General features: G+C 45.1%; 1 protein-coding gene across 1 annotated transcript in view; it reads left to right on the forward strand.

The window, feature by feature from the left end:
* LONRF3 (LON peptidase N-terminal domain and ring finger 3) overlaps nucleotides 1-21774 on the forward strand; it is a 40286-nt gene extending 18512 nt beyond the window's left edge. Inside the window, exons 7-12 of the mRNA XM_034649044.1 lie at nucleotides 6584-6698; nucleotides 8891-9012; nucleotides 10851-11009; nucleotides 11673-11838; nucleotides 13044-13193; nucleotides 16069-21774. Of these exons, the coding sequence (XP_034504935.1) occupies nucleotides 6584-6698; nucleotides 8891-9012; nucleotides 10851-11009; nucleotides 11673-11838; nucleotides 13044-13193; nucleotides 16069-16224 (868 nt within the window). The 3' untranslated portion in view covers nucleotides 16225-21774. The remainder of the gene's footprint in view (nucleotides 1-6583; nucleotides 6699-8890; nucleotides 9013-10850; nucleotides 11010-11672; nucleotides 11839-13043; nucleotides 13194-16068) is intronic.
* Nucleotides 21775-27907: the final 6133 nt, after the last annotated feature.

Below are 27907 nucleotides of genomic sequence, written 5' to 3' on the forward strand. Positions count from 1 at the left end.
CAGACAAGCCAAACATTTTATCCGGGCTGACATCTAACTGAAAGCATTTATTATTACTATTGTTTACTCTACCACTGTGACAATGTAAAATGCTTTCTTGTGAGAAAATCTGGCTCTACTCTGATTTATAAATGCCTCCCTGAAGTGTTTCCTGCAATCGCTACCGAAAGTGGTAAATAAAAGGGAGAGGACTTCAAGTATGTACCTATTTCTAGCTCTATCTATATATACAGAGTTCTCTCTCTCTCTCTCTTTCTGGGGTGGGGAGATAGAGAGGGAGAGAGAGAACTGTGTTGTCAGTACGTGTGTCTACACACAGATGGATGATGTCTGTTCTAGACATAGGTGTGTGCACTGTCGCAGCTGTGTCATATGGTGGAGAAGGATGATGAGCTTGGGAATAAGGTGTGACTCCACACCCCAAGCTCTGCTACTTCCTAGCTAGCTGTGTGACCTTGGGCAAGTCATTTAACCTGTCTGAGTCTTAATTTCCTCAGTAGTAATATATGAAGTTAATTTATATGAAAACAGTATTACATACACCAAGAATAGCAAGAGAAATATCCTCTACCTGTTCCTTGTCACTTTACTCCATGAGCCTTTGTAGAGGGGCAGAGTAGCCCTGAAGCGAACTGAGTCTTGAAACGTGATATATTCTGAGCATCTGAACTTTGAATTATTTCAAAGCAGTCATTATGCAGCTTCTGTGGCAGCCTTCTTGTCTGCGACCACTCAGATCGGGGGCTTTTTAAGCACAGTTCTTGCTAAGAGATGCTGTTTCCTTTCGTGTGTGTTTCGTTCATCTGCTCATTAAATGTCAGTATTTATTGCAGTTAATTAGCCAGCGATATCACTGCTGTTTTACAAAAGGCCTGATTTCGAAGTTCTCAGGAAAAAGTTTAGCAGGTACAGATTCCTCAATCATTGTCATCATTGGTGTCATTGACTAATGTGTAACAAGGTTGCAGATTCACAGGACTCAAATTACGGAGGAAGTGAGACCTTCTGATCTGGCTGCTCCAGGAGATCACAGCAATGGTTTCCCAATGAGCCTGCAAATCACCCTTGTGAGAAATACACACGGTGATAAAGTACATAAAATTAAAATTGTATTCTCTTAACAAAATTCTGTAGAGAGGATACTCAAGCAGTCCTTCTCAGTTCCAGAAATAAAACATGGCCAGGACCCCAGAAGCCTCCTATGTGCCACTTCCGAATCACGACTCCTTGCCCCTTGCCCACTGAAACCACTCTCTTGGCTTTTCTCTCTTCTTTCTAAAAACAGTTTTACCGCCCATGTATGCATCTCTAAATGGTGTAAAAGAACGTATTTCTTTTTGTTCTGGCTTCTTTTCCACCGGATTAAGGTTTATTCATGTTATTGCATATTGGTGGACTTTGTTCATTTTCATTCATGTGTAGCGGCCCACTGTATGACTCTGCCACAGGTGCCTCATCAGCTCTATTATAGGTGCCGATGTGGGTTGTTTCTGGTTTGGAGCTATTATGGACAGTGTTGCTATGAGCAGTTTTTGTGTAGGCTGGCGCATATAAGTCTTCGTCCATCTTTGATTGGGTTCTCTCTCTTTTTCTTACGGACTTATAGGACCTCTATGCGTGTCGTAGACACAAGTCCTCTGTTAGGCATGTGGGTTGCAAATACCTCCTTCCACGTGTGGCTTGCCTTTTGCTCTCTTAATGGCATCTTTTGATGAACTCCCAAGTTTTTCATTTTAATGCAATGAAGATTATCAATCTTTTCATTTATAGTAAGTGGCATTTTTTTTTCTTGTGCATGTCATGCCTAAGAAATCTTTTTTCTTTTACCTTGAGGTCATCAAGATATTCTATTGTGTCTTCTAAAAGCTTCACTATTTCACATTTGCCTTTCCAGCCCACAGGGAAGTGATTTTTGTGTAGGGTGTGAGAGACAGTCCAACTTCATTTTCCCATATGGACAGCCAACTATCCCAAATGGCATTTATTGAGAATGCTATTCATGTATTGAAAATCCCCCCTCTGCTTTGAAGTGCCACAGCTGTCATAAATCAAGAATCTGGGTCTGGGTCTATTTCTGGGCTTTCTATTCTGTTCACAGATCTATTTGTCCTTGTGCTAGCCCTATACTGTTTTAATCACTAGAGCTTTATAATAAGGTCTGACATCTGATAGAGCAAGTCCTCTCACATTGCTGCTCCTAGAAGTGTCTCCGCTCCTCTTACCCTTTGCCTTGCCTTATACAGTTTAAAAATCAACTTGTCAAATTCCATAAAAACAAACATGTGAAATAAGCCATTGGGATTTTTATCAGAATTAATTAGGTCTTCTTTACTTGCTTTCCATGAGGTGTTTATAGTTCTTTCCATCAGAGGTCTCGTACAACTTTTGTTGGATTTATTCCTGGGCACTTAATTTCTAAACGTGATTGTAAATGTTACCTTTTTAAAAATGTGTTTTCTTATGTTTTTTGCTGGTGTATAAAATACAATTGTGTGTGTCTGTATATTTATCTAACATCCTTGCTAATACTATCAATTCTTATGAATTCTAATAATCATTCAGTAGATTTTTTAATTTTTAAAAATAATTTAAGTGTTTTAGAGAAAGGGTGGCAGGGAAGGCCGAGGGAGAGGGAGAGGCAGTCTTTAAGCAGACTCCATGCTGAGCGCAAGGCCTGACACGAGGCTTGATCTCATAACCCTGAGATCATGACCTGAGCTGAAGCCAAGAGTTGGACGCTCAACTGACTGAGCCACCCAGCCCCCGTGTTGATTCTTTTAGATTTGACCAGTTCACCATCACACCATGTGCGAATAATGATGGATCTGGTTTTTTCCATTCTAATCCTCATACTTTCATTTTTTTCTTCTTGCCTTGGTACACTGGTTAGGACCTCCATCATAGTGTTTTTGAAAATTAATCTTACTTTTTGGCCAATTTAATAACTAAAATGTATTAATTCTGTTAAACAAATGAGCTACTTTCTAAAACAGGAATATAACATTCAAAAAGTAGAAAAAGTGAATCTATCAAAAGTCTCTCCTATTCCAGACCTTCATTTGCTTGTTTTTTTAAATTTCAACATTTGAACAATTTTTATTTGTACTGGTATGGACTTAATAAACAAATATCACCTTTTCAATGACCTGTTTGATGTCTGGCCTCTTGTCTCCTAGAAATCAGATGCCTTCTTGTACTTGTCACATTGCCAGCACCTAGCTCTGTGTCAGCATGCAGAGCATGTTTGCTGAATGAATAAGTGAGAATATGTTTTGTGGATTGCTTGTTAAATTTAAACTGATTTCTCTCAAGAAACTATTCATTTCTTTCCCACGAGATGCCTTCCCCTCAAATTCCGCTAGAATTTTTTTAATCAAGAAAGAGGGGAATGTAGTGTTCCATGATTCATTATTTGCGTATAACACCCAGTGCTCCATGCAATACGTGCCCTCCTTAATACCCATCACCGGCCTATCCCAGTCCCCCACCTCCCTCCCCTCTGAAGCCCTCAGTTTGTTTCCCAGAGTCCACAGTCTCTCATGGTTCATTCCCCCTTCTGTGTACTCCCCCCTTCATTCTTCCCTTCCTTCTCCTACCGATCTTCCTATTTCTTATGTTCCGTAAATGAGTGAAACCGTATGATAATTGTCTTTCTCTGCTTGACTTATTTCACTTAGCATAATATCCTCCAGTCCCGTCCATGTTGCTGCAAATGTTGGGTAATCGTTCTTTCTGGTGACTAACATAACATAATAAAAAATTATTATAAAAATACATAAATAAAAAAATAAAAAGAGAGGGTTGTGAGGCAAATATGGCAAAATGTTAATGCCCACTTAATCTTGGGGGGGGCACATCCTCATCTGTTACTTTATGACTTTTCTGTATATTGAAATGTTTTATAATTAAAAATAAAGATGTTTAAAAACCACACACACAAAAAAAGAAAGAAAGAAAGAAAGAGGGGAATGTGCCAGCAGCTGCTAGTCTTTCATTGGCTTGTTAAAAATATCAGATCTCTGTCCCCCCCTTTGACCCGCTGAATCGCAGACTTTATCCAGTGGAGTTTCACGTGTCTGTGTTTTTAAAGCTCTGCAGGTAGCCCTGATAATTAGGGTTGGAGACCAATACAGAAGATTCAGCTATGCAGAGATTAGTAGGATTGTGTAATACAGCGATTTTCAATCCTGGCTGCGCATTAAAACCACCCAGGAGCTTTTAAAAAAGTCCTGGTGCCTGGCCCTTACCCTGGACCAAGGATCTGAATCTGTGCAGGTGTGCTCCCTGGCATGCGTAGTTTTTACAAGTTCCCCAGGGGATGGTGGGGGCTGGCTGGGGGGAGGTGCAGGAGGTAGGGTTTACAAAGGGACATGAGGCCATGTTTGGGGGTGACGAGCAGTGTTCATGACCTCGATTGTGGAGATGGTTTCATAGGTGTGCACATATGTTAAAGCTTAGCAAATTGTAAACTTTAAGTATGTGCAGTTTATGCATGTCAATTATATATACATCCATAAAGCTATTTTTTATAATAATATTTTTTATTATATTATGTTAGTCACCATACAGTACATCCCTGGTTTTTTTTTAAGTTTTTATTTAAATTCCAGTCAGTGAACATACAGTGTGATACTAATTTCAGGTGTACAATATAGTGATTCAACACTTCCATACATCACCCAGTGCTCATTACAGCAAGTGCCTTCCTTAATCCCCATCACCTACTTCACCCATCTCCCCACCCACCTCCCCTCTGGTAACCATCAGTTTGTTCTCTACAGTCTGTTGAAAGTCTGTTTTTCGTTTGCCTCTCTCTCTCTTTTTCCCCTTTGCTCATTTGTTTTGTTTCTTAAATTCTACATATGAATGAAAGCATATGGTATTTGTCTTTCTCAGACTGATTTGTTTTGCTTAGCATAATACTCTCTAGCTCCATCCATGTTGTTGCAAATGACAAGATTTTATTCTTTTTATGGCTGAATAATATTCCATTGTGTTTATATACCACATCTTTTTTTTTTTTTATTATTATATTATGTTAGTCACCATACAGTACATCCCCGGATTCCGATGCAAAGTTCGATGCTTCATTAGTTGCGTATAACACCCAGTGCACCATGCAATATGTGCCCTCCTTACTACCCATCACCAGTCTATCCCATTCCCCCACCCCCTCCCCTCTGAAGTCTTCAGTTTGCTTCTCATAGTCCATAGTCTCAGAAGGGGGAATGAAACACGAGAGACTATGGACCATAAAGCTATTTTAAGAAAAAGCTCCCCAGGTAATTCTCACACACAGGAGAGGTTGAGAATCACTGTTTTAACAGAAAGAGCACACGACTGGAAGGTGGAAATTGGATAGACTGTCATCTGCTGACATATAAGCGACTTCCTCCCCTCTGGACCTCAGTTTCATTCTGGTTGGTGGGTTCAATTTTTTCCGGGGTACTTCTCAGCTCTGACATTTTGATTGTTCTGCTCAGCCTGGCTTGTGTGCGCCAGGCTGTTGTTGCACCTCCTGGCCACACGAGGGGGCTGTGCAGCTGGCTGCCTCTTCCTCTCGTCTGAACACTCCTGTGAGGTCAGAATAGGTTGGTCAGGCATCTGTCTTTCCCTTCTGTCTGTCCTTTGGTGAGCGCGAGCCCCACTTCCGACCCACCATCTTCAGCTGCCTCCATCAGTGGTCCTGCTGCAGGTGAGCCTTTCTTTTTAAGCAAAGTAAATCCATGTATAGAACAGCTTTTAAAAAGACTCCCCAGATTGCTTGAAATTATCCAGCTCCTGCAAAGCAATTAAGTAGGATCTAATTGAAGTATATGGATGCAGACCTACATATGTATATATATATATATGTATATGTATATATATGTATGTATAAATGTGTATATATATACATATGTGTATATATATATACACATATATGTGTGTGTGTGTGTCTGTCAGTAAGCACACTGACAGTATTATCTACTGCCTCTAAGAAGAGGATCCATTCATACAAAAGACAGTTATGTATTTGTTAGAGGTACAATTTTGAGATCCTTCAGGCAGGGAACATTGCTTAGGTGAAAAATGGAATCAAGGTTAGCAAACAAGCCAAGTCTTTTCCCATTGTATATATGATATAAAATACTTAAATGAGTAAATGTGTGAGAGTGTGTGTGTTTATCTGTGCGTGTATCTGTCTCTGTGTTTACATATCCTTCAGTGAACAGGTTGGCTAAATATTTTAGAATGTAATCTATTCAGACACTCTGGGCATTAATTTCTTATTTTTCTGGGACCTGACAGGGAAAAACAATCTGGATGCCAGTTGGAAGAGACTGACTAGAACTGATGTTACAAAATGATCTAGCTATGTCATTAATGTTGACGATGCATTGCTTTAAAATCCAGCTCAGAAATAAAAAAAGCAAATGCTTTTCTGAAGTGCAACAACTGCAGGGAATTATTTTAAAAAGGAAAGACCCCTCCTTCCTTACACACACAGAATTTTCCAAATAATGCTATAAAACCTTAACGTTGAGCAGCTCTTTTATTTTTTGTCTCATTGCATGTTTCTTCCATTTTGATTCCTAAATTTCAGATTATTCTATGAGCCGGTCACAACACCTTGTGGGCATACATTTTGTTTAAAATGCCTTGAAAGATGCCTAGATCACAATGCAAAGTGTCCGTTGTGCAAAGATGGCCTTGCACAGGTAAGACATTCTTTCTTTCTTGAGTAGGTTAGCTTATTTGGAATTTGATACTAAAATGGTGTCCTGTTGGATCCCAGGCCAGTGCACTGTGCTAGGGCAAAATACTGCCTCAGGCCATCTGTCTTTCTTTCCTGTCTTAGAGCTACTCTTCCCCTCTTCACAAAGTCCTTCAGGAAGATGGGGCAACATCTAGGTTTTTACCAACTGTCAATAGTGAAACTAATTTGTGATGAAAACCAAGGTATTAAATTGATGATAAACAGGGATGCTGGTGCTAAGCCGATCATGGCTCCTGATCCACTGCAGTCTCAGGCGAGTCCTCTGTCCCCTCTGGGTTTGGACCAGATGAGCTCTGATGTCTTCTCATCATCAGTGTTTATTCTGTGGTTTGAAGGGATCACTCCCAGGTCCCCAGAAAAACCTCACAGACCTTCAGTGTGGTCCTTGTTCCACCCCCACCCCCAGGAGCTGCTGTTATTCTTAGCAGATATTTGGCTACTTGAAAAGCTCTGAAGCTTCCAGATCCTTTGAAAGGAACCACACAGGCTGTCACCATTGTTTTTCAGGTGGACCTGATGGAATTTCCTATAGCACAGGAATACCTGGGAGCCCATCCTGTTTTCCCTCCCCTGGGGACCTATGCAGGACACATTACAGTCAGTCTTAATGTTCCCTGACCCCTGTCGTCCCCAAGGAGAGGTCAGAGATGCAAGACTATCTCTAGGTGAATTTAAGTCCAGAGAAGTCACCTGTTGAGCTTTCCCAACAGCCAAACATTTGAACTAAGGGAATGGAGTGGAATAATCATCCAGGATAACCCTGGGGGTGTGCGTGGGGTTGGAGAGGGGGCTCATCATCACACCTTGCCTAGGTCAGGGGGTGGGATCTGCTGGCCTGACTGTGGGTGAGGAGCCCATGGTCCTTGTACTTAAACAATACATTTGTGTCATGGGAACACTACAACATTCAAATACGCAGAAAGAAGAAAGATCTACTCATATGCCCAGCACCTGGGGAAAACCACTGTTAACAAACATTTTAGTGTGTGCCTTTCCTGGGTTTTTGTTTTAGCATCAGCGGAGGAGTCTGGATTACCAACCTCCTGAGTCATCGCTTTTCCCCAAAGGCTGGGACTGGGCAAAGCAGTTGATCTTCGGCAGTCAGGCGATGGCAGTGGCTGAGAAGGCATCCTAAGAGCAGATGCTGTGGGGTTCCAGACTCAGGGGCTAGAAAATAGTCTCATCTATCTCTGTGTATTGACACAGGGGCGCACTTACACCATTTTCAAGAGAGAGAAATATTTTATGCCAATCATGTTCACTGCAGGATAGACATACATAGCCCCTACTGGGAAAGGGAAAATGGTCTCAAACCAGCAATTTTATACTCAGGAGCTCCCCCTGCTGGGTCTCTATGGGTAGTGTCCATAGCAAGCAATTCGCAGATGTTTTAACTCCCATTGTCTGGTTCACACAGTTGAATTCCCGCTGCTTCCAGAACCCTGGATATGCAGGGAGTAGGGGTATTTGGGAGGACAGCAATAGTGACAAATGGACCTGAGTTTCGTTCTGAAATCATGGTTTATAATTTCAGTGATAACCTAGATGATAATATAGATAAACCTAGATGATAAATAGACAAAATCACCAGTATTTAGCTGTTTTGTTTTGTTTTTAGCTGAACTTGGGGGGGATTATTAGACTGGCAATATCCAGAAGCCAAGTGTTGGGGTGGGGTGCGGTGGGGGTGAGACATGTCAGGAAAAGATCAATGTTTGAAAATGGCTTTTTCATTCCCCAAACCTTTTGACCAGGCTTTCAGTATATACCAGACGGAGACCATTTTTGCAAGCTTGTAAATGCAGTAACCAGAAAAAGGAAAGGGAAGGATTCGCCCCCCACCTTTTTTGACAAGAACATAACCTCAATTTGAGTGTTTTAGGGAAGCTATGAGATTTTTAGAACTTCAATGCAAGTCTTTTTCCCTTGTTAAAATATTTTTGCCTAATTATAAAAGTAATTAGTCACATGTAACATCCAGAGAATATACGCATTATGATGTTATCACCTGCTAATGCGTAGGTCCAAATTACTCCAATATGTGGGTCATTCAACTATTCTACTGATTACATCAGAAGTGCTTTGTGTTTTTCTGAGGACTGCATAATATCTCATTGCCCTGTTCCCCCATAGTGTTTGGCATCCAGAAAATATAGCAAAAATGTCATAATGGAAGAGCTAATAGCTAAATTCCTTCCGGAGGAACTCAAGGAACGAAGGCAGCTTTATGAAGAAGAAATGGAAGAGCTTTCTAAGTATGTATATGCACGTTTCTCTTTTTTCTTTTTTCGGTTTCACTCACAGCAGCTCATAGAACTGAATGTGCACATTTCTTCCTCACTTCTTACTTGGTGATATCATGGTGGTAGCTTGACATTGGCCTTGGTGAGCGTATCTATGCTATAGGAATTGGCAAATGCTATAAGCCAGAGCTTTCCCCCCACCAAAAGCCAGTTGTTCAGCGTTTACCAACACACCACCGAAGAAGCGTAAATCAGACCACTGACAGGTCGCATCTTGGCACTGGCAACTGGGTGTTGCTGGCAGGAGTAAATTGGAGTAGCTGAGTCAGGGGCACCTACGGAGCGCACAGAAGACCGCAGATACTTCAGAAGGTGCTGGGAGGTTGAGAACTTTGGTGCTCACCAGACCCGGGCTTGTGACAGTTCTGCCACAAAGTGAGTATACTTCAGGGCCTTAGGCAAGTCACTTGACCTCTCTGGACCTCAGCTTCCTCATCTGTAGCTTGGGAATAATCAGTTCTTACCTCACGGACTTATTACGAAGATCAAATGAGCTAGTGCACAGTAAGTACTTAATACATGGTAATAGTGAGACGGCTGCCGGGCACATGGGAGATGGAGGGCGAGGATGGTGATGAAGTAGGCCTCCTCTGCCTGGCGGGAAGAACAGCTCGCTGAGAAAAAGCAGGAGGCAGTCTCTCACTTCTGCCTCTCCTACGGCTGCCCTCCCAAATCCCGATCCCCAGTGGAATCCTCACAGCATTCTGGGGACGAGGTTCCCGATGGCAAAAGTTGCTCTGGTTTTCTGCCCACCCTGTAGAGAACATTTCTAAACTGCCACCGGTTTGTTTGAGTGAGCCTCTCCCTTCGAATGATATGTTTTCCTGAGAAGCTAGAAATTAAATCTTTTTCTTTCCTCATTGACTTAATGGTAGATCTACTCAGGGCGTCTTTATTTTTGATTCCTAAATTTGCCTTGAGTTTCTCTGAGCCTGTCTCTCCAATATCATGTGATGTCTTATTAATAAACACTGGAGTATACTGGAGGGATGTCTATTTAAAGAAATCCTAAACTTAATACTTTGGGGATTTGGGCAGATGGTCTTACACCTATTGATAAGTTCCAGTATTGGATTTACTGGACAAAGAAGAGAACAGTGATCCAGGAGGAGCTGGCCTGGTTGGTGGTTTTCCATCAGGCTGTGTGTCTGCTTCTTCATGGGCACCTGTGGAAGGGCAGACTCCTGGGTCCTAACTCCAGAGCTAATATACTGATATCTCGGGGGGTCCTGCAGCCCGTCGTCGGGATTTAAGGGCCCCTGGGGACCGATGCACAGGAGCATTTGACCATCACTGGGCTAGATTACACTTGCCTCTCTGTTGCTCCCTCCTCCTCCTGGTGGGGCCTGCCAGGCAGATCTCCTGGAGGCTTCGCAAATTTGAGATGCTGTTGGAGACCTTGCAGAGATTTTCCCACCATCCCCCTGGAGGGCTGGGTCCACTTTTACCACCAGCACGGCCCCTGAAGAGATTGTTCTGAGTAGAGAGCATGAAAAAAAATTTTGAGGTATAGCTATCGCCCACAATGTGAAGGTACTAGAGGATGTCTTTAGCCAAATTAGAATGTAGAGAATGTCCGTTCCAATCTGTCAGCGCTTAGGCTAACCTCCGCACCAGGTAATGGGACTCAGCCCAAAGTGTCGGTTGCATCTCAGAAATTTTTTTATCAGCCATCAAAACTTGAGGTCTCCTTGCCTTCCTGCGGGGAACCACAAGGTGACGTTTGACCAACCTTTCTGTGTTCTGCTCCATTGCTTTGAGAAATCCACGTCATTTGCTCTTCCTGACAGCTTAAATAAGAACGTGCCTATTTTCGTGTGTACTATGGCCTATCCCACCGTTCCTTGTCCCCTGCACATCTTTGAGCCTTGTTACCGTCTGATGATTCGTAGATGCATTGAGACAGGCACAAGGCAGTTTGGCATGTGCCTTGGAGATCCTGTCAAGGGGTAAGTGGAGAACTATGTAGATTGAAGGGAGGTTTGGGTGGAGAGGGATTTGGGTTTACTTTGGGGTGCTCCCAGGAGATGGGGAGGCACAGCTCCTGAGATTTAGTCAGTTCGTGACCATGAGTATTTGTAGAGACCAGTGTCTCCCTGGCCTCTAGTATACCATGTAATAGGCTGCCTACATAAAGGAACCCCAGGATTAATCTTTTGTTAAACGAGTGGTATATACTATAGAATTTGTTTTACTGTAAGACAGTGGGCCCTGGAGTCACACTGCCTGGGTTTATATTCTGGCTCCTGCCTTAGAGCCAGTTTGACTTTGGGCAAGTTACTTCTGTGACTCAATTTCCTTATCTGTAAAGTGGGTACAATAATAGCGCCTACCTCGTTGGGTTTGTTGGGAGGACTGGTGAGTTAATGCACGTAAAGCACTGAGCACAGTACCTAATACATAGTATATGCTCAATATATGGGAGCAGTTATATTATTGCATAAAAATTTTTCTTTGCACAGGCACTGCCTGTTGTGTAGTTGCCGCCGTGGACCCCAGACAGGCAAATAGGCAAAAGTCCCTCGAGGCACAGCCTGGGGTTACCGAAATGGCTCAGGGCCAGGCCACAGAAATGACTCAAGAATTTACGTCTTTACTCATACCCTATTAAGGAGGTTCGCGGAATATGGCTGCATCCTGGAGATCAGGAATGTTCAGTTCTTTGCTGACGGCCGCTCAGTGGTGGACAGCATAGGCAAGAGGCGCTTCAGGGTCCTCCATCAGGGCCATCGAGATGGTTACAATACAGCTGACATTGAATACATCGAAGACCAAAAGGTGAGGGTGGCCAGTGCCAAGCATCCCAAAGCCAGGCTGTCCCTGTGGCCTGGCACACAAAGATGTTTGCAAAAGAATTTCTCAGCACTGTTGGGGGCCTTGGGATTTCTCACCAAATTGTTACAGCAACATTGAGTGCTGCTGGATTGCTGTTTGACTGTAGAATGGCACCCAGAGCACCCCGTGTCCCGGCTTTCCCTGCTTAGTTGCTGAGTTGTATTCAGGCATGAGAAATACCAAACCAGACCAGCAGCCCTGGGGCCCCTTCAGCCTAGGAGTTAGGTCTCTGCTAGAGACACCAAGGGATAGATCCGGAGCAATATATACATGTGTGCATTTTGTGTATCAATTTCTTCGTATTTTCCAATTTTTTTCTTTTGAGATAATTGTAGATTCACACGTACGTTTGTCTTTTCTTTTGAAGATTTTATTTATTTATTTGACAGCACAAGCAGAGGGAATGGCAGGCAGAGGGAGAGGGAGAAGCAGGCTCAGGGAGCCTAATGTGGGGCTCAATCCCAGGACGCTGGGACCATGACCTGAGCCGAAGGCAGACGCTTACCAAATGAGCCACTCAGGCGCCCCCATACATTTGTATTTTTAAGTGTGCAGCCTGGTTAAGAGTTCTTGCTTATAACCCGTCATACCATAAAGCAGAAAGATAACATGTCCAGTTAGTCCTTGGTGTTCTGGACTAATGGGTAGAAGAGGTAAATATCCCATATTCATTTATATTCACATTCACTACATAGTACAAGATTAGTAAATGTTTGGTCAATGAATGAATGTATTGGACTTGCAAAATAGAGTTACACAGTGAGACACAGATGCACTCATGTCTCCTTTCCCAGTGGGCAATGGGAAACCAGATATAAAACATGAAAAGGAGAGAGGCATAAAGCAGCGTAAGCTAGTTTGGCAGGATGGCTCCGCTCAAGGCAGTTGGCTCCTCTGGTTTTCTGTCTGTCTTGCTGTTCCAGCTAATTTACCCAGAGGAACCTTAATCCTTCCTCCACCCTCAGCAGTGGTTACACACAACCCATCATCTGGCTAAGGAGCCTTTCGCACACCACACAGGAGAAGGCCGGGTGGGTGAGCCTTCCTAGGGAGACAGGCTGGTTGCCCAAAGGGAATCAGTGTCAGCAGCAGCTTTGGGAGTGGTGGAGAAGGTACACAGTGCTTCATTTCCACTTTGGTACTTTCAGGTTCAAGGAGACGATTATGCTGAGCTCATGGGATTACATAATTGTGTCTATGAGCAAGCATCATCATGGTTTCATTCGCTCAAAACATCTCTGAAGAATCGGATACTCACTCACTTTGGTCCAATGCCAGAGAAAGATGCTGATCCCCAGGTATGTAAAAATGTCTCTTTGTAAAGGACTGCCCCCACCGGAAGAGAGAACCTCTGGTTTGGGATTAGTCAGGTGCACGGTTGCCATTTGGCTGATCAAGCACAGAGAGGAAGATGGACCCAATTTGGTATTGTTTGGCTGGGCAGTGGGCGTCATGGGTGAGACCCAAAGGATCCCAAGTCAGAATTGGAGTAATAAAGTAAAGCAGTAGGAACTTGGATCCAAGACAGGTTTTGAGAGATAAATCAGGTGAGAGATTGGGAACACAGATGCCATCAACAGAAGAACCTTCCGTGGGAGTCCAGATTCACACCACGGTAATATGTGGGAGTGACAAGATTCACGCAAAGGCCACGCTTAAGAGAAAGGTATACTGGGAGCTGAGACCAAAGGTTTCCACTTCTGGGGAGCCTCATAACCTTCTCCCCCATTGCTGCAGCAGCTAGGAGATGGGACCAGCTACCTTACAGGATCCCAACTGCAAGACCCCAGAATCTTCTCACACCTGGGTCCCTCCCTGCTTAGCCTTGTAGGTCTAGACCCTTGTCATTGTTCTCATCAGGGATGAGCAGGTCCTGAGCAAATTAACCCGTGGCTGAATTATACTAGAAAGCAGTTCATTACGTTCTACCAGATCAGTCTGTGTCCTGGGGGGCAGGGCCACTTGAGAGGTCAAGCTGCAGATCAGAAGCTCTTCAGGAAAGTGGAGATAGTTCAGTTTCACCAAACTTTGCTTGCTTGGTATAAATCAGACAAAACTCTCTCTCTAGGACAAGGCTGGAGATAACCTAGTCAAGTATGTGCCCATGATAACCTCTCCTACATTCTGAGCTGGCTCCCCTACATCAATACCTCCATGACTTCCTTAATTCTCTACTTTCGCTCATTCCCGACTCTGTCACATTAGTAAAATAGAACATGTATGTTCTGATTTCTCTGCCAAGAGACTGGTCCTTATCGCTCTAGCTGTTTGAGCTTGGGTAAGTCCCTTCTCCTTTTTCAGCCTTTCTCCCAGCTCTGAAATGAGGGAGGTGAATGAGGAGGTCTTCTTCTTGCATCTAGGGCTGTAAAACACCAATCTGTTCCCTAATGGGCTGAAATGTCTTGCTTTCTCCAGACCACAAAGGTGGCTCTTTCCCCCCATGCAAAGGCATTGTGAATGTTGAAGGGAGAGAAAGGCCAGTCAGTGCTTCCCAGTGACCCAGCTCCTGGCTCTGGGCCACTGTTACTCAGGACTACATCAGAGCTCTGAGCAAGCTCATGATCAAGTGTAATGTTCCCCTTCGCCTTCTGGAAAGTATTCTTCCTCAGTCAGGCAGAAGGTAGCAATCAGCAATGATACAGCATCTTCCACAAGAGAAAACACAGATGCCACAGAGTGATTCATAAGGGCTTGATGACACAGAAAGCTGAAATCTTGGGTTCATTTCCTTTCTTATTAGAACTGTTATCATGTTGCTTTGGCGGCAACAGCAGCAGCAGCAGCAAAAAAAAAAAATCCAGTTTGATCCAGTCAGTGCTGCAGCCCCATTGGTCCCATTAATAAGAATGTTCTAAGCCTCGGGAGGCGATTTCTCAGAAACAGCTGCAAGTATTAACATCGGCTTAAATATCTTTTGTTAGTGGTCTGGGAAAGAAAGTTTAGAATATGTCAATTTCATATTCAGAACTAATAATAGGAGGGAGAGCCTGTTACGGATCACAGTGAGGGACAAGAAAGAATTCAAAAGAAGCTAGAGGCACAGAGAAGCCAAGAAGGCAGCAAGGTTTGGGGAGAATCAGGTGAACCAGTTTGGAGACAAATAGTCCCGCGTGTACGCGGTCCCACCAGAATGGGGTTCTGTATAGTCCTAAACCAGCCTTCTGAAAGTTGTGAGCCAAAAGCTCATTTCAGGCTTCGTAGGAAATAAGTCACCAGTGTCTAAAATGTGTGCCTGAGAAGCTGCTGACAAACAGAATTTCAGTGAAGGATTCATGTGGGGCGGGAAAGTTCTTTACTAAAAAAAAAAACCTGGGGACCAAATACATTTCTAATGTGAGTGTGGTTTCTAATTGGAATTTTTGCAAAGTGGGATTGCTGTGCTTTGGGGCTGTGGATCATAGCCTTCGGTTTCAGAGGACAAGCTAGCTGTGGCCTTGTAGAGTGACATGGCATATGTGGGCTATATTGCCTTTAGCCAGAAACAGGGAAATAAAGGGAGTTAAGAGACATGCCAAGCCCAAGGGATCATGGGAATTGAAGGCCCACATGTGGTATGGGTCAGTCCAAAGAACCTAAACAGAATCTTCGAAATGGAACAGACTGAGTAGTGGATATTCTAGCTCACAGAATCACACTGGCTAGGAGGTATAGGGTATCTGTTAGGATATTGATTTGTTTGCTTCGAAAACTACTAAAAATAACTGTAGCTTGAACCAGATAGAGGGCTAGGGCAGCTGTGTTCCATGAGATCAGTCGGAGATCCAGTCTCCTTCATCACAAAGCTCCACCATCCTTAGAATGTTGCCCCGTCTTCCTGATAGAAGAAGGCTGATTGTCACCATGTTCGTGCTCTAGCTGAGGGGAAGAGAGGAAGGGTCAGGCAGAGGGCACACACCCTGCTCCCAGCACATGACCCGGAAGTTACACACAGAACTTCCCTTCATTAGCCAGAACTTTGCCTTGTGGCCTCCCCTAGCTGCAGTGCAGCCTTTGCTTTCCGGGTGCCTGCATGCTCAGCTCAGAGAAGGGGAGGTAGACCTGGGGGTAATCAGCAGCGTCTGCCATACACGGAAGCAGTTCCACCTGGGATGTTTACCTTGCGGCCTGGGAAACCGCCAGACTGATCTCACTTCTGTGGGAATGGGATGAACCCGCTGTGTTTCTCTGTTGTAGGTTAACCCGAATGGTCCAGCCTGGTGCTGGTGGACGTTAGCGGTTCTTCCGCTGGAAAGCCGAGCTCAGCTCCCATTCCTAGCAATGAGATCCTTAAAGGATAGACTGAACGGTATTCGGCGAGTCCTGGCCTTTATGTCCCGAAACCAAAATTAGTGAGAGTGGATTGCCGAAGAGGAGCCCCCAACCCCCCACCACCTCTGGGGGAGGCATCTTGTAAATATATCTAATTGCAATAACATCTTAACAGAAGGAGGTATCAAACAGGCGTTTCCCTGCTGTTGATCACAGAGAGAAAATGTGTAGAAAGACCGAAAGCAAGGGGCCTGTTTGAAACTTTCTGTCTTAAGATGCTTCTTGACATGCTGCACAACTACATGCTCAGCAGAGGTGTTTAAAAGCCCAGAAGAAAAAAATTAATTTGATTTCGACATAAACTTTTCTGAAAGTTTAAAGTGATTTTGCTTTAATTTTCTTTCTTGCATAGTTAAGTGTGTGGTTGAAATGTGAAGCACAGATACTAATAATGTTGCGTTATTTCACTGACTTGAGTTCTCATTCCAAATGGTTCAGGTTTTATACAGCATTGTGTAAAATAATGTTCATCCTTCTTTCTGTTTTAATAATTTATTTTTTTGCACTACTGTATCCTTTTTTTTCTACATGTATGTTTGTAACTATTTAAGTGTACGTTACTGAAAAGCCAGTTGCTTTATTTATTAACGTGGTTTACCAGGTACCAAGGGGGAAGTAACAGTACTAGAAATGTGCCATTTTTGCTTTAATCACATTTTACTATGTTTCTTGAGCCAGTTCTCGAATGGTTTTTCTATCTACCCCACTGGATGCTTACAGGAAGTTCAGAGTCACGTTGAGATTACTGATCTTCACAGGTTCCATTTGGCTTTCAGTTTGAATTCAACAATATAAGATACACAAGGGATTTGGCATACGTTATGGAATAAGCCACGGTAAGATAAAATAATCCATTTTCTATGTCTTATACAGAGCAGGGATGAAAGAATATTTTCTTTCAATGAAGAGATGACTCAGGGGGTGTCTTTTAGTACAGTCTGTTTTAGGCATTTATCTCAACAATCTAATTATAAGTGTATCTCATTTCTCCCCAGTGCAGTGAGGAGTGGGATTTTGAGGCAGGATGATTTTTAACCCTTCAGAGGTATTGGTTTTCAGTTTGGCACATCATAGCCTCCATACGCCACCTCTTCTCAGGGTTCTAAGGATCACAGCTTGGCTAGCATGTGTGGAAACACGCGAGGAAGGGCTGGTTGTTTTTAAAGTGCAAAGAAGCCAGTACAAAAAGCAGACCCTTTAAAAAAACAGACCAAGTGTCTTTTTGGCTTGTTAATCTCTTTAAAGGAGACAGACCATGAATCCATGATTTTATCTAAGCACTGCCTTCCCTCCCGGCTGCCGTGGGCCAAAGATTTCAATATAGGGCAAGAATAGTGGGTAAGAAGGTAAGGGGGAGCTCTTGTTTAGCCTGCTTAGTGCTAGTGTGATTCCTTTAGTGCCCGGAGAGCCTGAAAAATGCCGTGAGGATGGGATGTCAGAGTGATGGAACGAAGAGATTAGGCCAGGCAAGAAATGAGTCCTACCATCTGCACTGTCGCACACATTATTCCCCCACGTGATGCTGGACGGATACAGGGCAGCCCATCCACCCCACTGAGGAGAGGTTAGTGCCTCAAGTAACCAGTCTGACTTCTTCCATCACCACCTCTGTCCAGAAACAGAGAAGGCAGAACGAGATGATCCAGGCAACAGAAAAGAGATTCACATAAGCAGAAACAAGATGATCTTTTCTGCACTTGCTAAATAGATGCTATATTGTCAGAGCAATATGTTACCAGGCTTGATGTTTGCAGACTAGGCTAGTGAAGAATGGAAGTATAGGCATGGTTACTGCCCAAGCAAACTCTGCAAGGCTCGGGGAAGCGGGAAATTAAAGGCTTCCCCTCCCACTTGGTGCCCAGCCATGAGGTGGTATTTTCCTGTCATCTAGTGTAAATGCAGCAGAGAAAATGTCATAAGCATCTCCCCTTGGTAGATGTTTTTGTTTTATGATTTAACTTTCTGGGCCCCAGGGTCCTCATCTAGCAAATAGTAGTGATCAATCCCACATATAGGGTTGTTAATGAATGTTATGTAAGGTAGTATATAGGTAAATCACTTAGCAGAGTGCCTAGCATCTAGATGTTTGAAAAATAATAGTTTTGATTAGGTTATTCATAGTTATAGACTATCATCAGGGACCCACGTTTGCATAAAACATTGGGCTTTACACACGGTACGCACATCTACCCCTTAAAACATAGTTGGGGGGATCCACACCACTGATTCTCAGACCATAACTTGATGCTTTACAGTTAATTCCTTTTGGAGCCAAGTCTGTTTGGGAAAATGTAAGGCTAGAAAACAAATGGGGGGGCGCCTGGGTGGCACAGTGGTTAAGCGTCTGCCTTCGGCTCAGGGCATGATCCCAGCGTTCTGGGATCGAGCCCCACATCAGGCTCCTCCGCTATGAGCCTGCTTCTTCCTCTCCCACTCCCCCTGCTTGTGTTCCCTCTCTCACTGGCTGTCTCTATCTCTGTCAAATAAATAAATAAAATCTTTAAAAGAAAACAAATGAGGGTCAGAGACAAAGGAGAGTTCTGGGCCAGTATGTTTTTCCCTATTTCAATAGGACTAAAAAGTTGTGCTCTTTGGAGGTCTAGATTTTCTGATATAATGGAAGCCTTAAATTCTGGCTCCATTAGAATAACCAGCTCATCACTTCTTGCTGTTGGCCATGCCAGAGTGAACGAGTTTTACAATCTGACTTTTGTGCTTATTAGTTCGTGGGATTTCTTGATGCTGCCGCAACAGAAATTTACTGTGAGCCTACTATGTATCAGGCACTGAGCCAGGCAATTCCAGGTTCATTCCATGAACATATAGGAGTTTGTGGAATTACTTATTTCCCACATCAACCCTGTGAGATCAGTTATCATCCCCATATTACAGATGAGAAGGCTGAGGCCCTGCAATGTTAAACATTTTGCCCGGATAGCACAGCCAGTTAATAGCCAAGCTTGATTTTGAACCTGTTACTTTGCAGATTTTTAACATTTTGAACAGTTTGTGTTACACATAATTTTATTAGATATTTTTAGATAAATTTAGATTTATTAGATATTTTATGAGATAATTTTATTAGATAAAGCATGGCAACCGAGTCACAAAAGTGAGCCCCAGAAGCTCACGATTCAAATGGCAGTTGAGGGTTAAGTAAAATTCAGTTACCTCACACATCTTTACTTAATCTAGGTAAAAAGGGAAGTTTGATTTTTTTATTTTTTTATTTTTTTTTTTTTGATTTTTTTAAATAAAGTTCTACATCATAGAATATTTCCTGTTGCTAAATGAGTACCTAACTCCCACAGACGTAGCTCTTGACTGGGTAGAATTCCACTGGGCTCTCAGTAGCCCGAATAAACATTTGGGTTGTTTTCTAGCAAGCTTCTGTTTCAGCAGTGGTTGGAGGCAAGGAGCCAGGCTGCTTGGCTTTCTTTGGGATGTACTTGAATGGGGTAGTCAGTTGAACACGACCATTTTCATTACTTATTAAGTGATTTTGCTGCCAAGCTTGGATATGAAGGGTGTACAGAGAAAAGATGTAAGGTCAAATCTAGGCCAGAAGTACAATACTTCCCCCTTGGTAGATTGTGCCATTTATTTGGTTAATTTTCTTATTGTAACCTAGACTATACCTAGATTATTTTCTCTGTGTGTGTATGTATATGTGTGTATATATGTATATACGTATGCATATATATATGTAATTAGGTACCAAGCAGATATTATGCCTTTCTGCTTTGTACTGTACTACTGCTGCTAGCTAATAACCAGCAAAATGTAGAAAATGAAAAATGATAAACTAATTTTCTGTAGACAACTTGGAGAAAAGGGTGCCTGCCCCTGACTTAATGGGGCAGAGAACTGACTATTTTGAGAATTTGCCTTTTCTGAAGGCTGACTGCTTCTAGCCCCATGGCATTTCCAGCTCTGCCTGTGTGGCTGGCCTGGGCTCAGGTAATCCCCTGTGACTGGCCATCGAGCAGTGGAGCTGCTGAGGCTGGTTCACAGCACCCAGAGGTCTCTTACTGTCAACAGATTGCATGCTGTTGAGGGACCAGAATCCATTGGGGACTGTGCTCCCCCTACCAACTCCATTTCCAAGTTGGGAGCTTCATTCAAGGACTCAGTCCTTGAGTTCCCAACATGTTGACTTTGCATCCATTTCTGTTTGTTGAGGCGAAGTCTTAGCAGAGGTGTATAATAAAGATGCAAATGGAGGGCAGCCCAAATAATGGAAGAGGACAGATTTTTCAGCCCATCTGGAGGAGGGATGAGGTTTTGATTTAGGACTGAAAGCAGTTCTGAAAAGCAGCCAGCTGCCTGAGCTACGGTTGGTGCCCTTCCTGAGTGCAGAGAGAGAAAAGGAAAAGGCGTCACATAAAATGTATGCACTCAGTTCCTCTTAGAATGATAGTTTGCACTGTTCCGCGGTTTACTAATCTGGGTGGTGCACATCCAGAGGTGAAATGAAGTTGTTTTCACTTACAAATGGTTATTTTTCAATGTGCTAAATTAACCTTGAGAGAGAAGTGCCTGTAATCTCTGTTCCTGGTGTCATTTTAAAGCTTTTGCTTCATGACTCTGTAGCCGTTTAAAATTTTGTCGCAGCAAATGTGATTAACGGAAGTTTACAAAGCAACACTGTAGCTTATGCCTCATGTTAAAAATTGCCTAACGTTTATCTATTGTCAAAGCAACAACCAATAAACAACAAAATAAAAGGAGAGCAAATAGGTCAATGTGGCATCATAGGCTTATCTTAGATAAACTAGTTCCATCGTTTCGTGCAGTCCTCGGTCATGCCAGGATTGAAATACCAAGCAGGCCGCCCCAGCAGTGGCAAATGTGTCCGTGTGTTTGTTCGCCCGCTCGTTTGTCCCTCAGCCATTTTACTAACGCGCTGTAATAAACTGAAAGGGGAATTAAGATAATGCCCCCCCCCGCCCCGTGTTGCTATTCTACTACCTCGATATGCTTGGCTTCTCTTTAGGGGTTTCTTTCTTCCCAGTCTGCACAAAAATGCAGTTTCAGTTCGTCATCTATGTTGTCATGACAATGTGATTGATATAGACAGTTGCTGTGAAAGCTCTTCATTCATTGAAAATGTTTCCTGTTGTCTCACTTTATACCTAACAAAGCTCTACGCATAACCTTAGGGCAAGAATTACCTAAATAAGTTATCATTTTGTTGGAAGCTGAATTGAAGGGAAAGCTGTTGGACCACCTATTTTGTTCTTGTTCCTGTTGCTTATAATACATTTGACCTAAAGATCTTTCAAGGAAGTAGACTTGCACTCAGACAGAAAGCTCTCACGTATCTGACAGTGAGGCCGGCGTGAGCTGGTTAATGTGACTGATGTGTTCTGAAACCCTGGCCATAAATTGTTTTTAAAAAATGCATAAATTGTTTTTAAAAATCTTGTTATTTAAAGACTTATGTTGAAGCGTTTTGCTAATAATCCACCTCTCAATTGTTTGTAAATCCGTTCCTATGTTGGGTTTGCTTAAAGCAGAATACACTACCTACTGTTTCCTTTGCCAATATAAAATTTTTGTGAAAAGCAAGTTACGTGTTTTTATTTGCGTCAAACCATTTCTCCACGATAGGTTAAAGCTAAGGGCCAAAGCACGAACATTTTGACAGGAAAACTGGTAAAATTGACCGAGCTGAGTCCGGCAAGAGCGATTCGGCAACATCTCCTTTTCAGTACCAGCTTTAAGTCTCCTGCCCTTGATGACTTTACACGAGCTCTCTTCTACTGCCGGAAAACAAACTGCAAGTGGAGTGGGACAGTTAAAATGGTAGCAAATCCCGCTTGGCTTGACCTTTGTGTGACAGGGTCTCTTGCGTAATTGAGAAAGCTGACAGCTCCTGAGCAAGTAGGTCCCAGAGGAGACGCTTGGCTCTGTTGGACTTCGGTGCCCAGTCCGCCACTCTGGTTGTCAGGCGATCGAGCACACCCCGGCCAAAGGCACAGTCTTCCCTCCCAGGCAGTCCGGCCCAGAATGCCTGCATAAGTCTCTCTGGAGAACTGCATTGGGTCATCTAAAAAGAAGCTCTTGTTTGCAGTTGCCCTCCAGGCCTTGAGCAAAGCCAAAGCCAACACTTTCTGCTTCTTCTCCTCTGGGATCTGCCCTGGCTCCACTCCTGTGAGTTCTCTAGGGCCAAAGATGCCTCCCTGGAAGGAACTCCCAGTCTCCAAATGAGATCAGAGCAAGAGAGGAAAGAACAAATGCCCTAGACCCACAGGCTACCAGATACTTCCACTTTCCCTTCCTCTCTCCGATGACTTCATCACTCCCAGGAGAGGCTGAGGTAGGCTGGGAAGAGGCCAGTGTCAGTACTCCCGATGTTCGCTGCTTCTTCCAAGTAATCCAGAAATTTCCCAGCTGGCCTTGTCCACGTTCAGCCCAATGTAAAGACATGCCCTGGTCAAGGCAGGAGAATGCAGGCCCCAAGGAGCCCTGCCTCTGGGTCTCTGAGCCCCCTTCTCCCACCCTTTCTGGTTTTCTGTGACTGACTTTCCCTTTCCAACCTATCCTGGCATTGACCAGCCGTCCATGTTGAGTGCCCACTTTGATACACATGCATTAGCAAATAGCATCGTTGCATTAGAAAGCCCTGAAAAACCCTTTCCTCCACTTACCGAAGTGCTGGCCCCAAACCCCCCTGCAGAATCCTGCCCAGCGTCCAGTGAGTCCCTATTAGCCATTTCTGGATGCCATAAAGTGCAACAAATTAAGTCCTGAAATAACCCACTCACCCGAGGTCTGGTTTTGCTCTAAGCAGCTTGCTTCTTGCATTTTAGAGGTATGTTATGGGAATATTCAGCAGAGTCAGGGGGCAGGGGACGTCACTGCCCCTTTGGCCCCTCAGGATACCTCTTGTCACCCCCAGCATACGGCTACATTTTCAGGGCCACATGCTCTTCCCGCAAGCCCAAACGAGCTCTTTCACAAGACAACCAGCGGTGACGGGGAACACTGGGCCCACGAGCAGCGTCAAGCCCTTCTGCTTGGGCCGTGCACGGGGATGTGTTCACTTGGACGTGGCTAACCGGCAGACTGCAGCTGCTACCGAGGCCTGAACGGCTGAAGTCGCCTCCTCCTGGGTAGAACTTCGTGCGTTCTTTTCTCATAGTCACTGGGTTTGGTCTTCCAGCCCGACTGGGGAGGCCGTTTATGCCCAAACCCAAACAGCAGTCGTGTGTTCGGGAAACAGGAGCCCTGTTCTTGCACCCCGAGGCAGCCACGAGCCCAGCTAATGTCCATTGCATGTTCGCCGCATGCCGGGCTCTTTTCTAGGTGTGTGTGTGTGTGTGTGTGTGTGTGTGTGTGTGTGCACATGCGCGTGCGTAAGCATTTAGCTTCTCATTCGATCCTCACCGTAATCTGCAAAGTAGATCTCTATGCCCGTGTTACAGGTGAGTAAACTGCGGCACAGGGTGCTTCTGTGACTCGCCTCTGGTCCTACCGATGAAAACCCGGGGGGTCTGAGTCCAGAGCCCACGCCCTGAAGTGTTACCTGAGTCATGCATCATGCCATGGCATGGACCTAGGAGAGCCACTCAGCTTGTGGACACCCCGTGGGGAACTTCCAGTACCGATGACAGCAAAACAGCACCAGCAGCTCCCACGGATGGAATGTGCGCTGCGAGTGGGCGCTGCGCACGGGCGCTGCGCTTATGATCTCACGTAGTCCTGAGGCAGGGGCTATAGTTACCCACTCCTTACTGAGGAGGACACTGTGGGGTCTGACAGCCTGGGTTCCAAGGCCAGCCTCCCTGCCTCCTAGCTTCGCAACCTTCCACAAGTTGCTTTCTCTTTCTGAGCCACAGGGAGGAGAGGGGCCGGCCTTGATTCCTGGGTTCTAGTGTGTTCTTTCCAATTCTAGTTCCCCAAAGACTTGCCCCTCTTCCATCTTTGGAGCCCCCCCTCCATGAAGGCATGTCTCCCTAGGGACTACAAACTCCGGGGTGGCCCGGTTGTCAACACGGCTGGCCCAGCTAGCCCCTTCCCCTCCCCACATCAGTGGCTGCTTGAATAGTCTTCCACCACCGAAGGACAGATAGAGATTTGGAGATTCGAAAGGTAAAATGAATAAAAAAATTCAAATGCTGCAACACCATAGTTCTAGAGCCATCCATCCCATGGCCTGAAGAGGCCTTAAGAGATCCTCTCGCTCAGTTTCCTGCCTCCGGCCAGTCTTGTTCTCCATGAGGCAGTGGCCATCGTAGAGCCTCCTATTTGATGCCCACGTCACACTAGGGGAGCTCCCAGCTGCCCCTCCGCACCCGGTGAATGTTCTGATGGGGGGGGGGGCGTCTTGGAGATGGAGCTTTCTTTGGGCAGAACAAAGAATTTTGTAAAAGCAGCTACGCCTATTCGGTAAGGCCCCTTTGGGGATTGTTGTTCCCGGTCCCCCTGCCACACCCCCACTGCCTCACCGTTTGTCTTCAGGCTGCTTCTCCATTCAAGGCGCTTGTCTTTCGCACAACCCGCTGCTTGGGAGGAACCAGCTCCAGGGTCAAACTATTGAGGTTAGAATCTTGCCGCGGCCACTCACTGCGCATGCGATCTAGCAGGTGGTTGTGGTTTCCGCTCCTCGTTTCCATCTGTCCAAAGATGGCCTTCCGGGGCAGGCCACCCACACATACTGGGTCTTGCTTTTCAAAGGACGGGTCATCCAGAGGCTTCCTACAGCCCCACCCCGCCCCCAAACAGACATTTACTGTCTCATGCAATAGGAAGACCAGAGCCAACAGAGTTCGGGGTTGGTTCAGAGGTCCGATGACCTCACCGAGTATCTGGCCTGTCTTTATCTTTCCTTGATGTTCTTAAAGCCCCTGATGGAAACGGCCTCGCGAAGAAGGCTGTTCAGCCAGTCCTTCCTGCCGGAGGCCAGCTGCCTGAAGGGGAGGGTTTCTTGGCCATCAGCAATGCAGGGCTGTAAGTCCACAGACAAGGAATTTTTACAGGGGAAAAATGTGCTTTGAGTCTCCTTGGAGCAGGTTGTAACGTCATGCTGGTTCCCTCATTAATGAATGAGTTAAATAAAATCTTTAACACGTGTTCAAAAGAGAAATGAAGCGGAAAAGGAGTCTTCCGGTGCGTACACCTACTCAAAGTTCACATGCGAGGGTGTTCGCCAGAGGCCTTTCCACCTGTAGGAACTGCCAGGAAAATAAGGGCTCAGCCACAGTGGCGGTTTCTGGTTCAGGCTCTACACGGGCATCAGGACCTCCAACTTGTTCACTTATTAATGGAACAAATGTTTACAGGACACCTATGCTAGGCATTAGGCTATAGGGAGGAATACAACACCGTCCGTGCCCTTGAGAGGCTCACAACCTGGGGAGGAAAACACAGCATCACCCAGAGCATAGTGGTGCCTCAGAGGAAAGGCCCCTAATCTTGCTTGGGGAGGGCTTCAGGGAAGGCTTCCTGGAGGAGGTGATGCCGGAGCTGAATCATGAAGGATAAGAAGTTTTCCAGGTGAAAGAATGGAAAGGGGTTGAGGAACATTCCAGGCAGAAGAAACACGTGAAGGAATCTAGTGGTCTATAGGGAGAGGGCTGGCCAGTCATATGGAATGCTGGGAGCAATTCAGCACAGGGCTGACGGCATGACAGGGAAGCAGGGCCTAATTTCTCACACTTTTGTTTGGTCCTGATTGAAACCCCCCAGCTGGTCTCTGGGGAGGCCTGTGCAGCAGGCTTCTGGGCGAGGGGGAAAGGACTAGAGGGGGAATGAGAGCCGCACTCGCTGACCAAGTCAGAGCTCATTATGTAACCACCACGGGAGACCTCCTGGCACTGCCTGATTCCTGGTGCTGAGCCCAGCAGCCCCCGCAGGGCCTGGACCGGAGGAAGAGAGAGAGGGATTGGCGTCAATGAAAGCCAATGGTTGAGAGGTCAGAAATTTTACAAGCCAGTTGTTAAACACAGCCTTTATTTAAAAAAATAAGTTGTATAAACTTACAATTAAATAAATGACATTAAACCCAAAGTAAGAAATACTCAAAGCTTATCAAGTCCTAATTATCGTACTACTTTTTACTCTGTATCTATGCTCTAGAAGTTATTTAGGTCCTACTGCAACCGTAGGGTGGAAAGGCTACATAAAACGGCACGCCACCGAGCATCTTTTTCCAAGTCCCCATTTGGGGACAGGCCAGGTTGGTGGCTGACATCAGCCAGGGTGGGAGTATTTACGCCACACCAGAAACCAGGGCTCCCCTCCCAGAGAGCTGTTTGCTGTATTTTTACCAACATGCCACTGGCTCTGGGTCTTTTTCCTTTCTCCCTCCCTGAGCTCACCTCCGATGCCAATAGCCGTTTTCAGAGACAAGAGCAATGCTGAAAACGAATTCATGTGCACACGTGAAGTGCCAGGAGTCTAGATTTCTGGTTTGGGCTCTGAGGTCCTTTCTGCTTTAGCAGAGATCTTCAGGACGCACCATGATGGGGTGACGGAGAGAGATTTTTCGACCCGCCTTTTCAGAGGCTGTTGAGATATACACGATCGACTACAACCTCCTATGCTTCCGCTTAAGGCCATCCCTCCACACCCACCCCTTCACACCACAAGGCTGAAACTATTTTCCCTGCTTCGGATTTCAGTGGAATTAAGCCATTGAATCCCATTCATCCCACTGAGGTCGTGACAAAATGGATTTACATTTTGTACCCAGCCCAAGAACTCCCAGCAAGAGAGGTTTCCTTCCACCACCACCACACAAGGATTAACAATAATAATAATAATAGTTGGCAGCAGCTAATATATATTGAGTGCCTACTATGTACCTTAACAGTCAGCACCAGTTCTGTAAGGCAAATGTTATTACCACCCTTGTTTTATAGAAGAGCAAACTGAGAGGCTCAGAGAGGTTGAGGACCTTGCCAAGGGGCACACAGCAATCAAGGGGTGGAGGGAGAGATGAATGAGGCAGTCAGTCTGCTTCTAGAGCTTTCTGCCATCAGAGCTGTCCTCGCGGCGCTCCCCGTGCCTCCGCCGGGCTCGGCCCCGGCTCTCTCTGACCAGCCTGTTCCTTCCGCCTGGCTGTTGCGCGGTGGCACGCGTGAGGCTTAGTCGGCCGGCTGAACTTGAGTGGTGCGTGAGAAAACCACAGAAGCTGCGAAAGTCCCCGATCGATGCCCTTGTGTGAGCCTTTGCAATGTATTCAAACAAACAAGCTAATACAAATCCAGGATGTATATAAAAATTCATTTGTCCTAAGCTATATGCAGTAAGCTCTGGAAATGGCACGTGAGCTTTAAGTTGAATGACGAATATCGGCTTCGTGACTCTCGGTGAACATATGCAAGATAGACTCCACAAGGGTAAGGCCTTGATCAAATGGTTGTCCCGGCTGCCCATCCGAGTGTGCTCCGACGGATGGCTCCTGGTGCCAGAGGGTCCCTCACATTCGTCAGTGCCGCTGGGTTTCCTGGCCCTGGCTCTCACCGTCGCTTCCAGAAAAGGTGCACAAGCCTCAAAGACCTTCCAGGCCAAGGCAATCTTGTCCTGACATTTTGGTCATCTGAGCAGATGATTGACCCTTATTTCATCATTCTTTACACTGCCGCACCTCGGGGGTCGTCAGCGTGATTGTGTCACACACAAACGTGGAATGTTATGTATTGGTTTTCTAGAAAGAGATATGTGCACACACACATGCACTCTCTCTCTCTCTCTC

This window comes from Ailuropoda melanoleuca, chromosome X, assembly GCF_002007445.2.
Source record: "Ailuropoda melanoleuca isolate Jingjing chromosome X, ASM200744v2, whole genome shotgun sequence".
NCBI classification, from domain to species: Eukaryota; Metazoa; Chordata; class Mammalia; order Carnivora; family Ursidae; genus Ailuropoda; species Ailuropoda melanoleuca.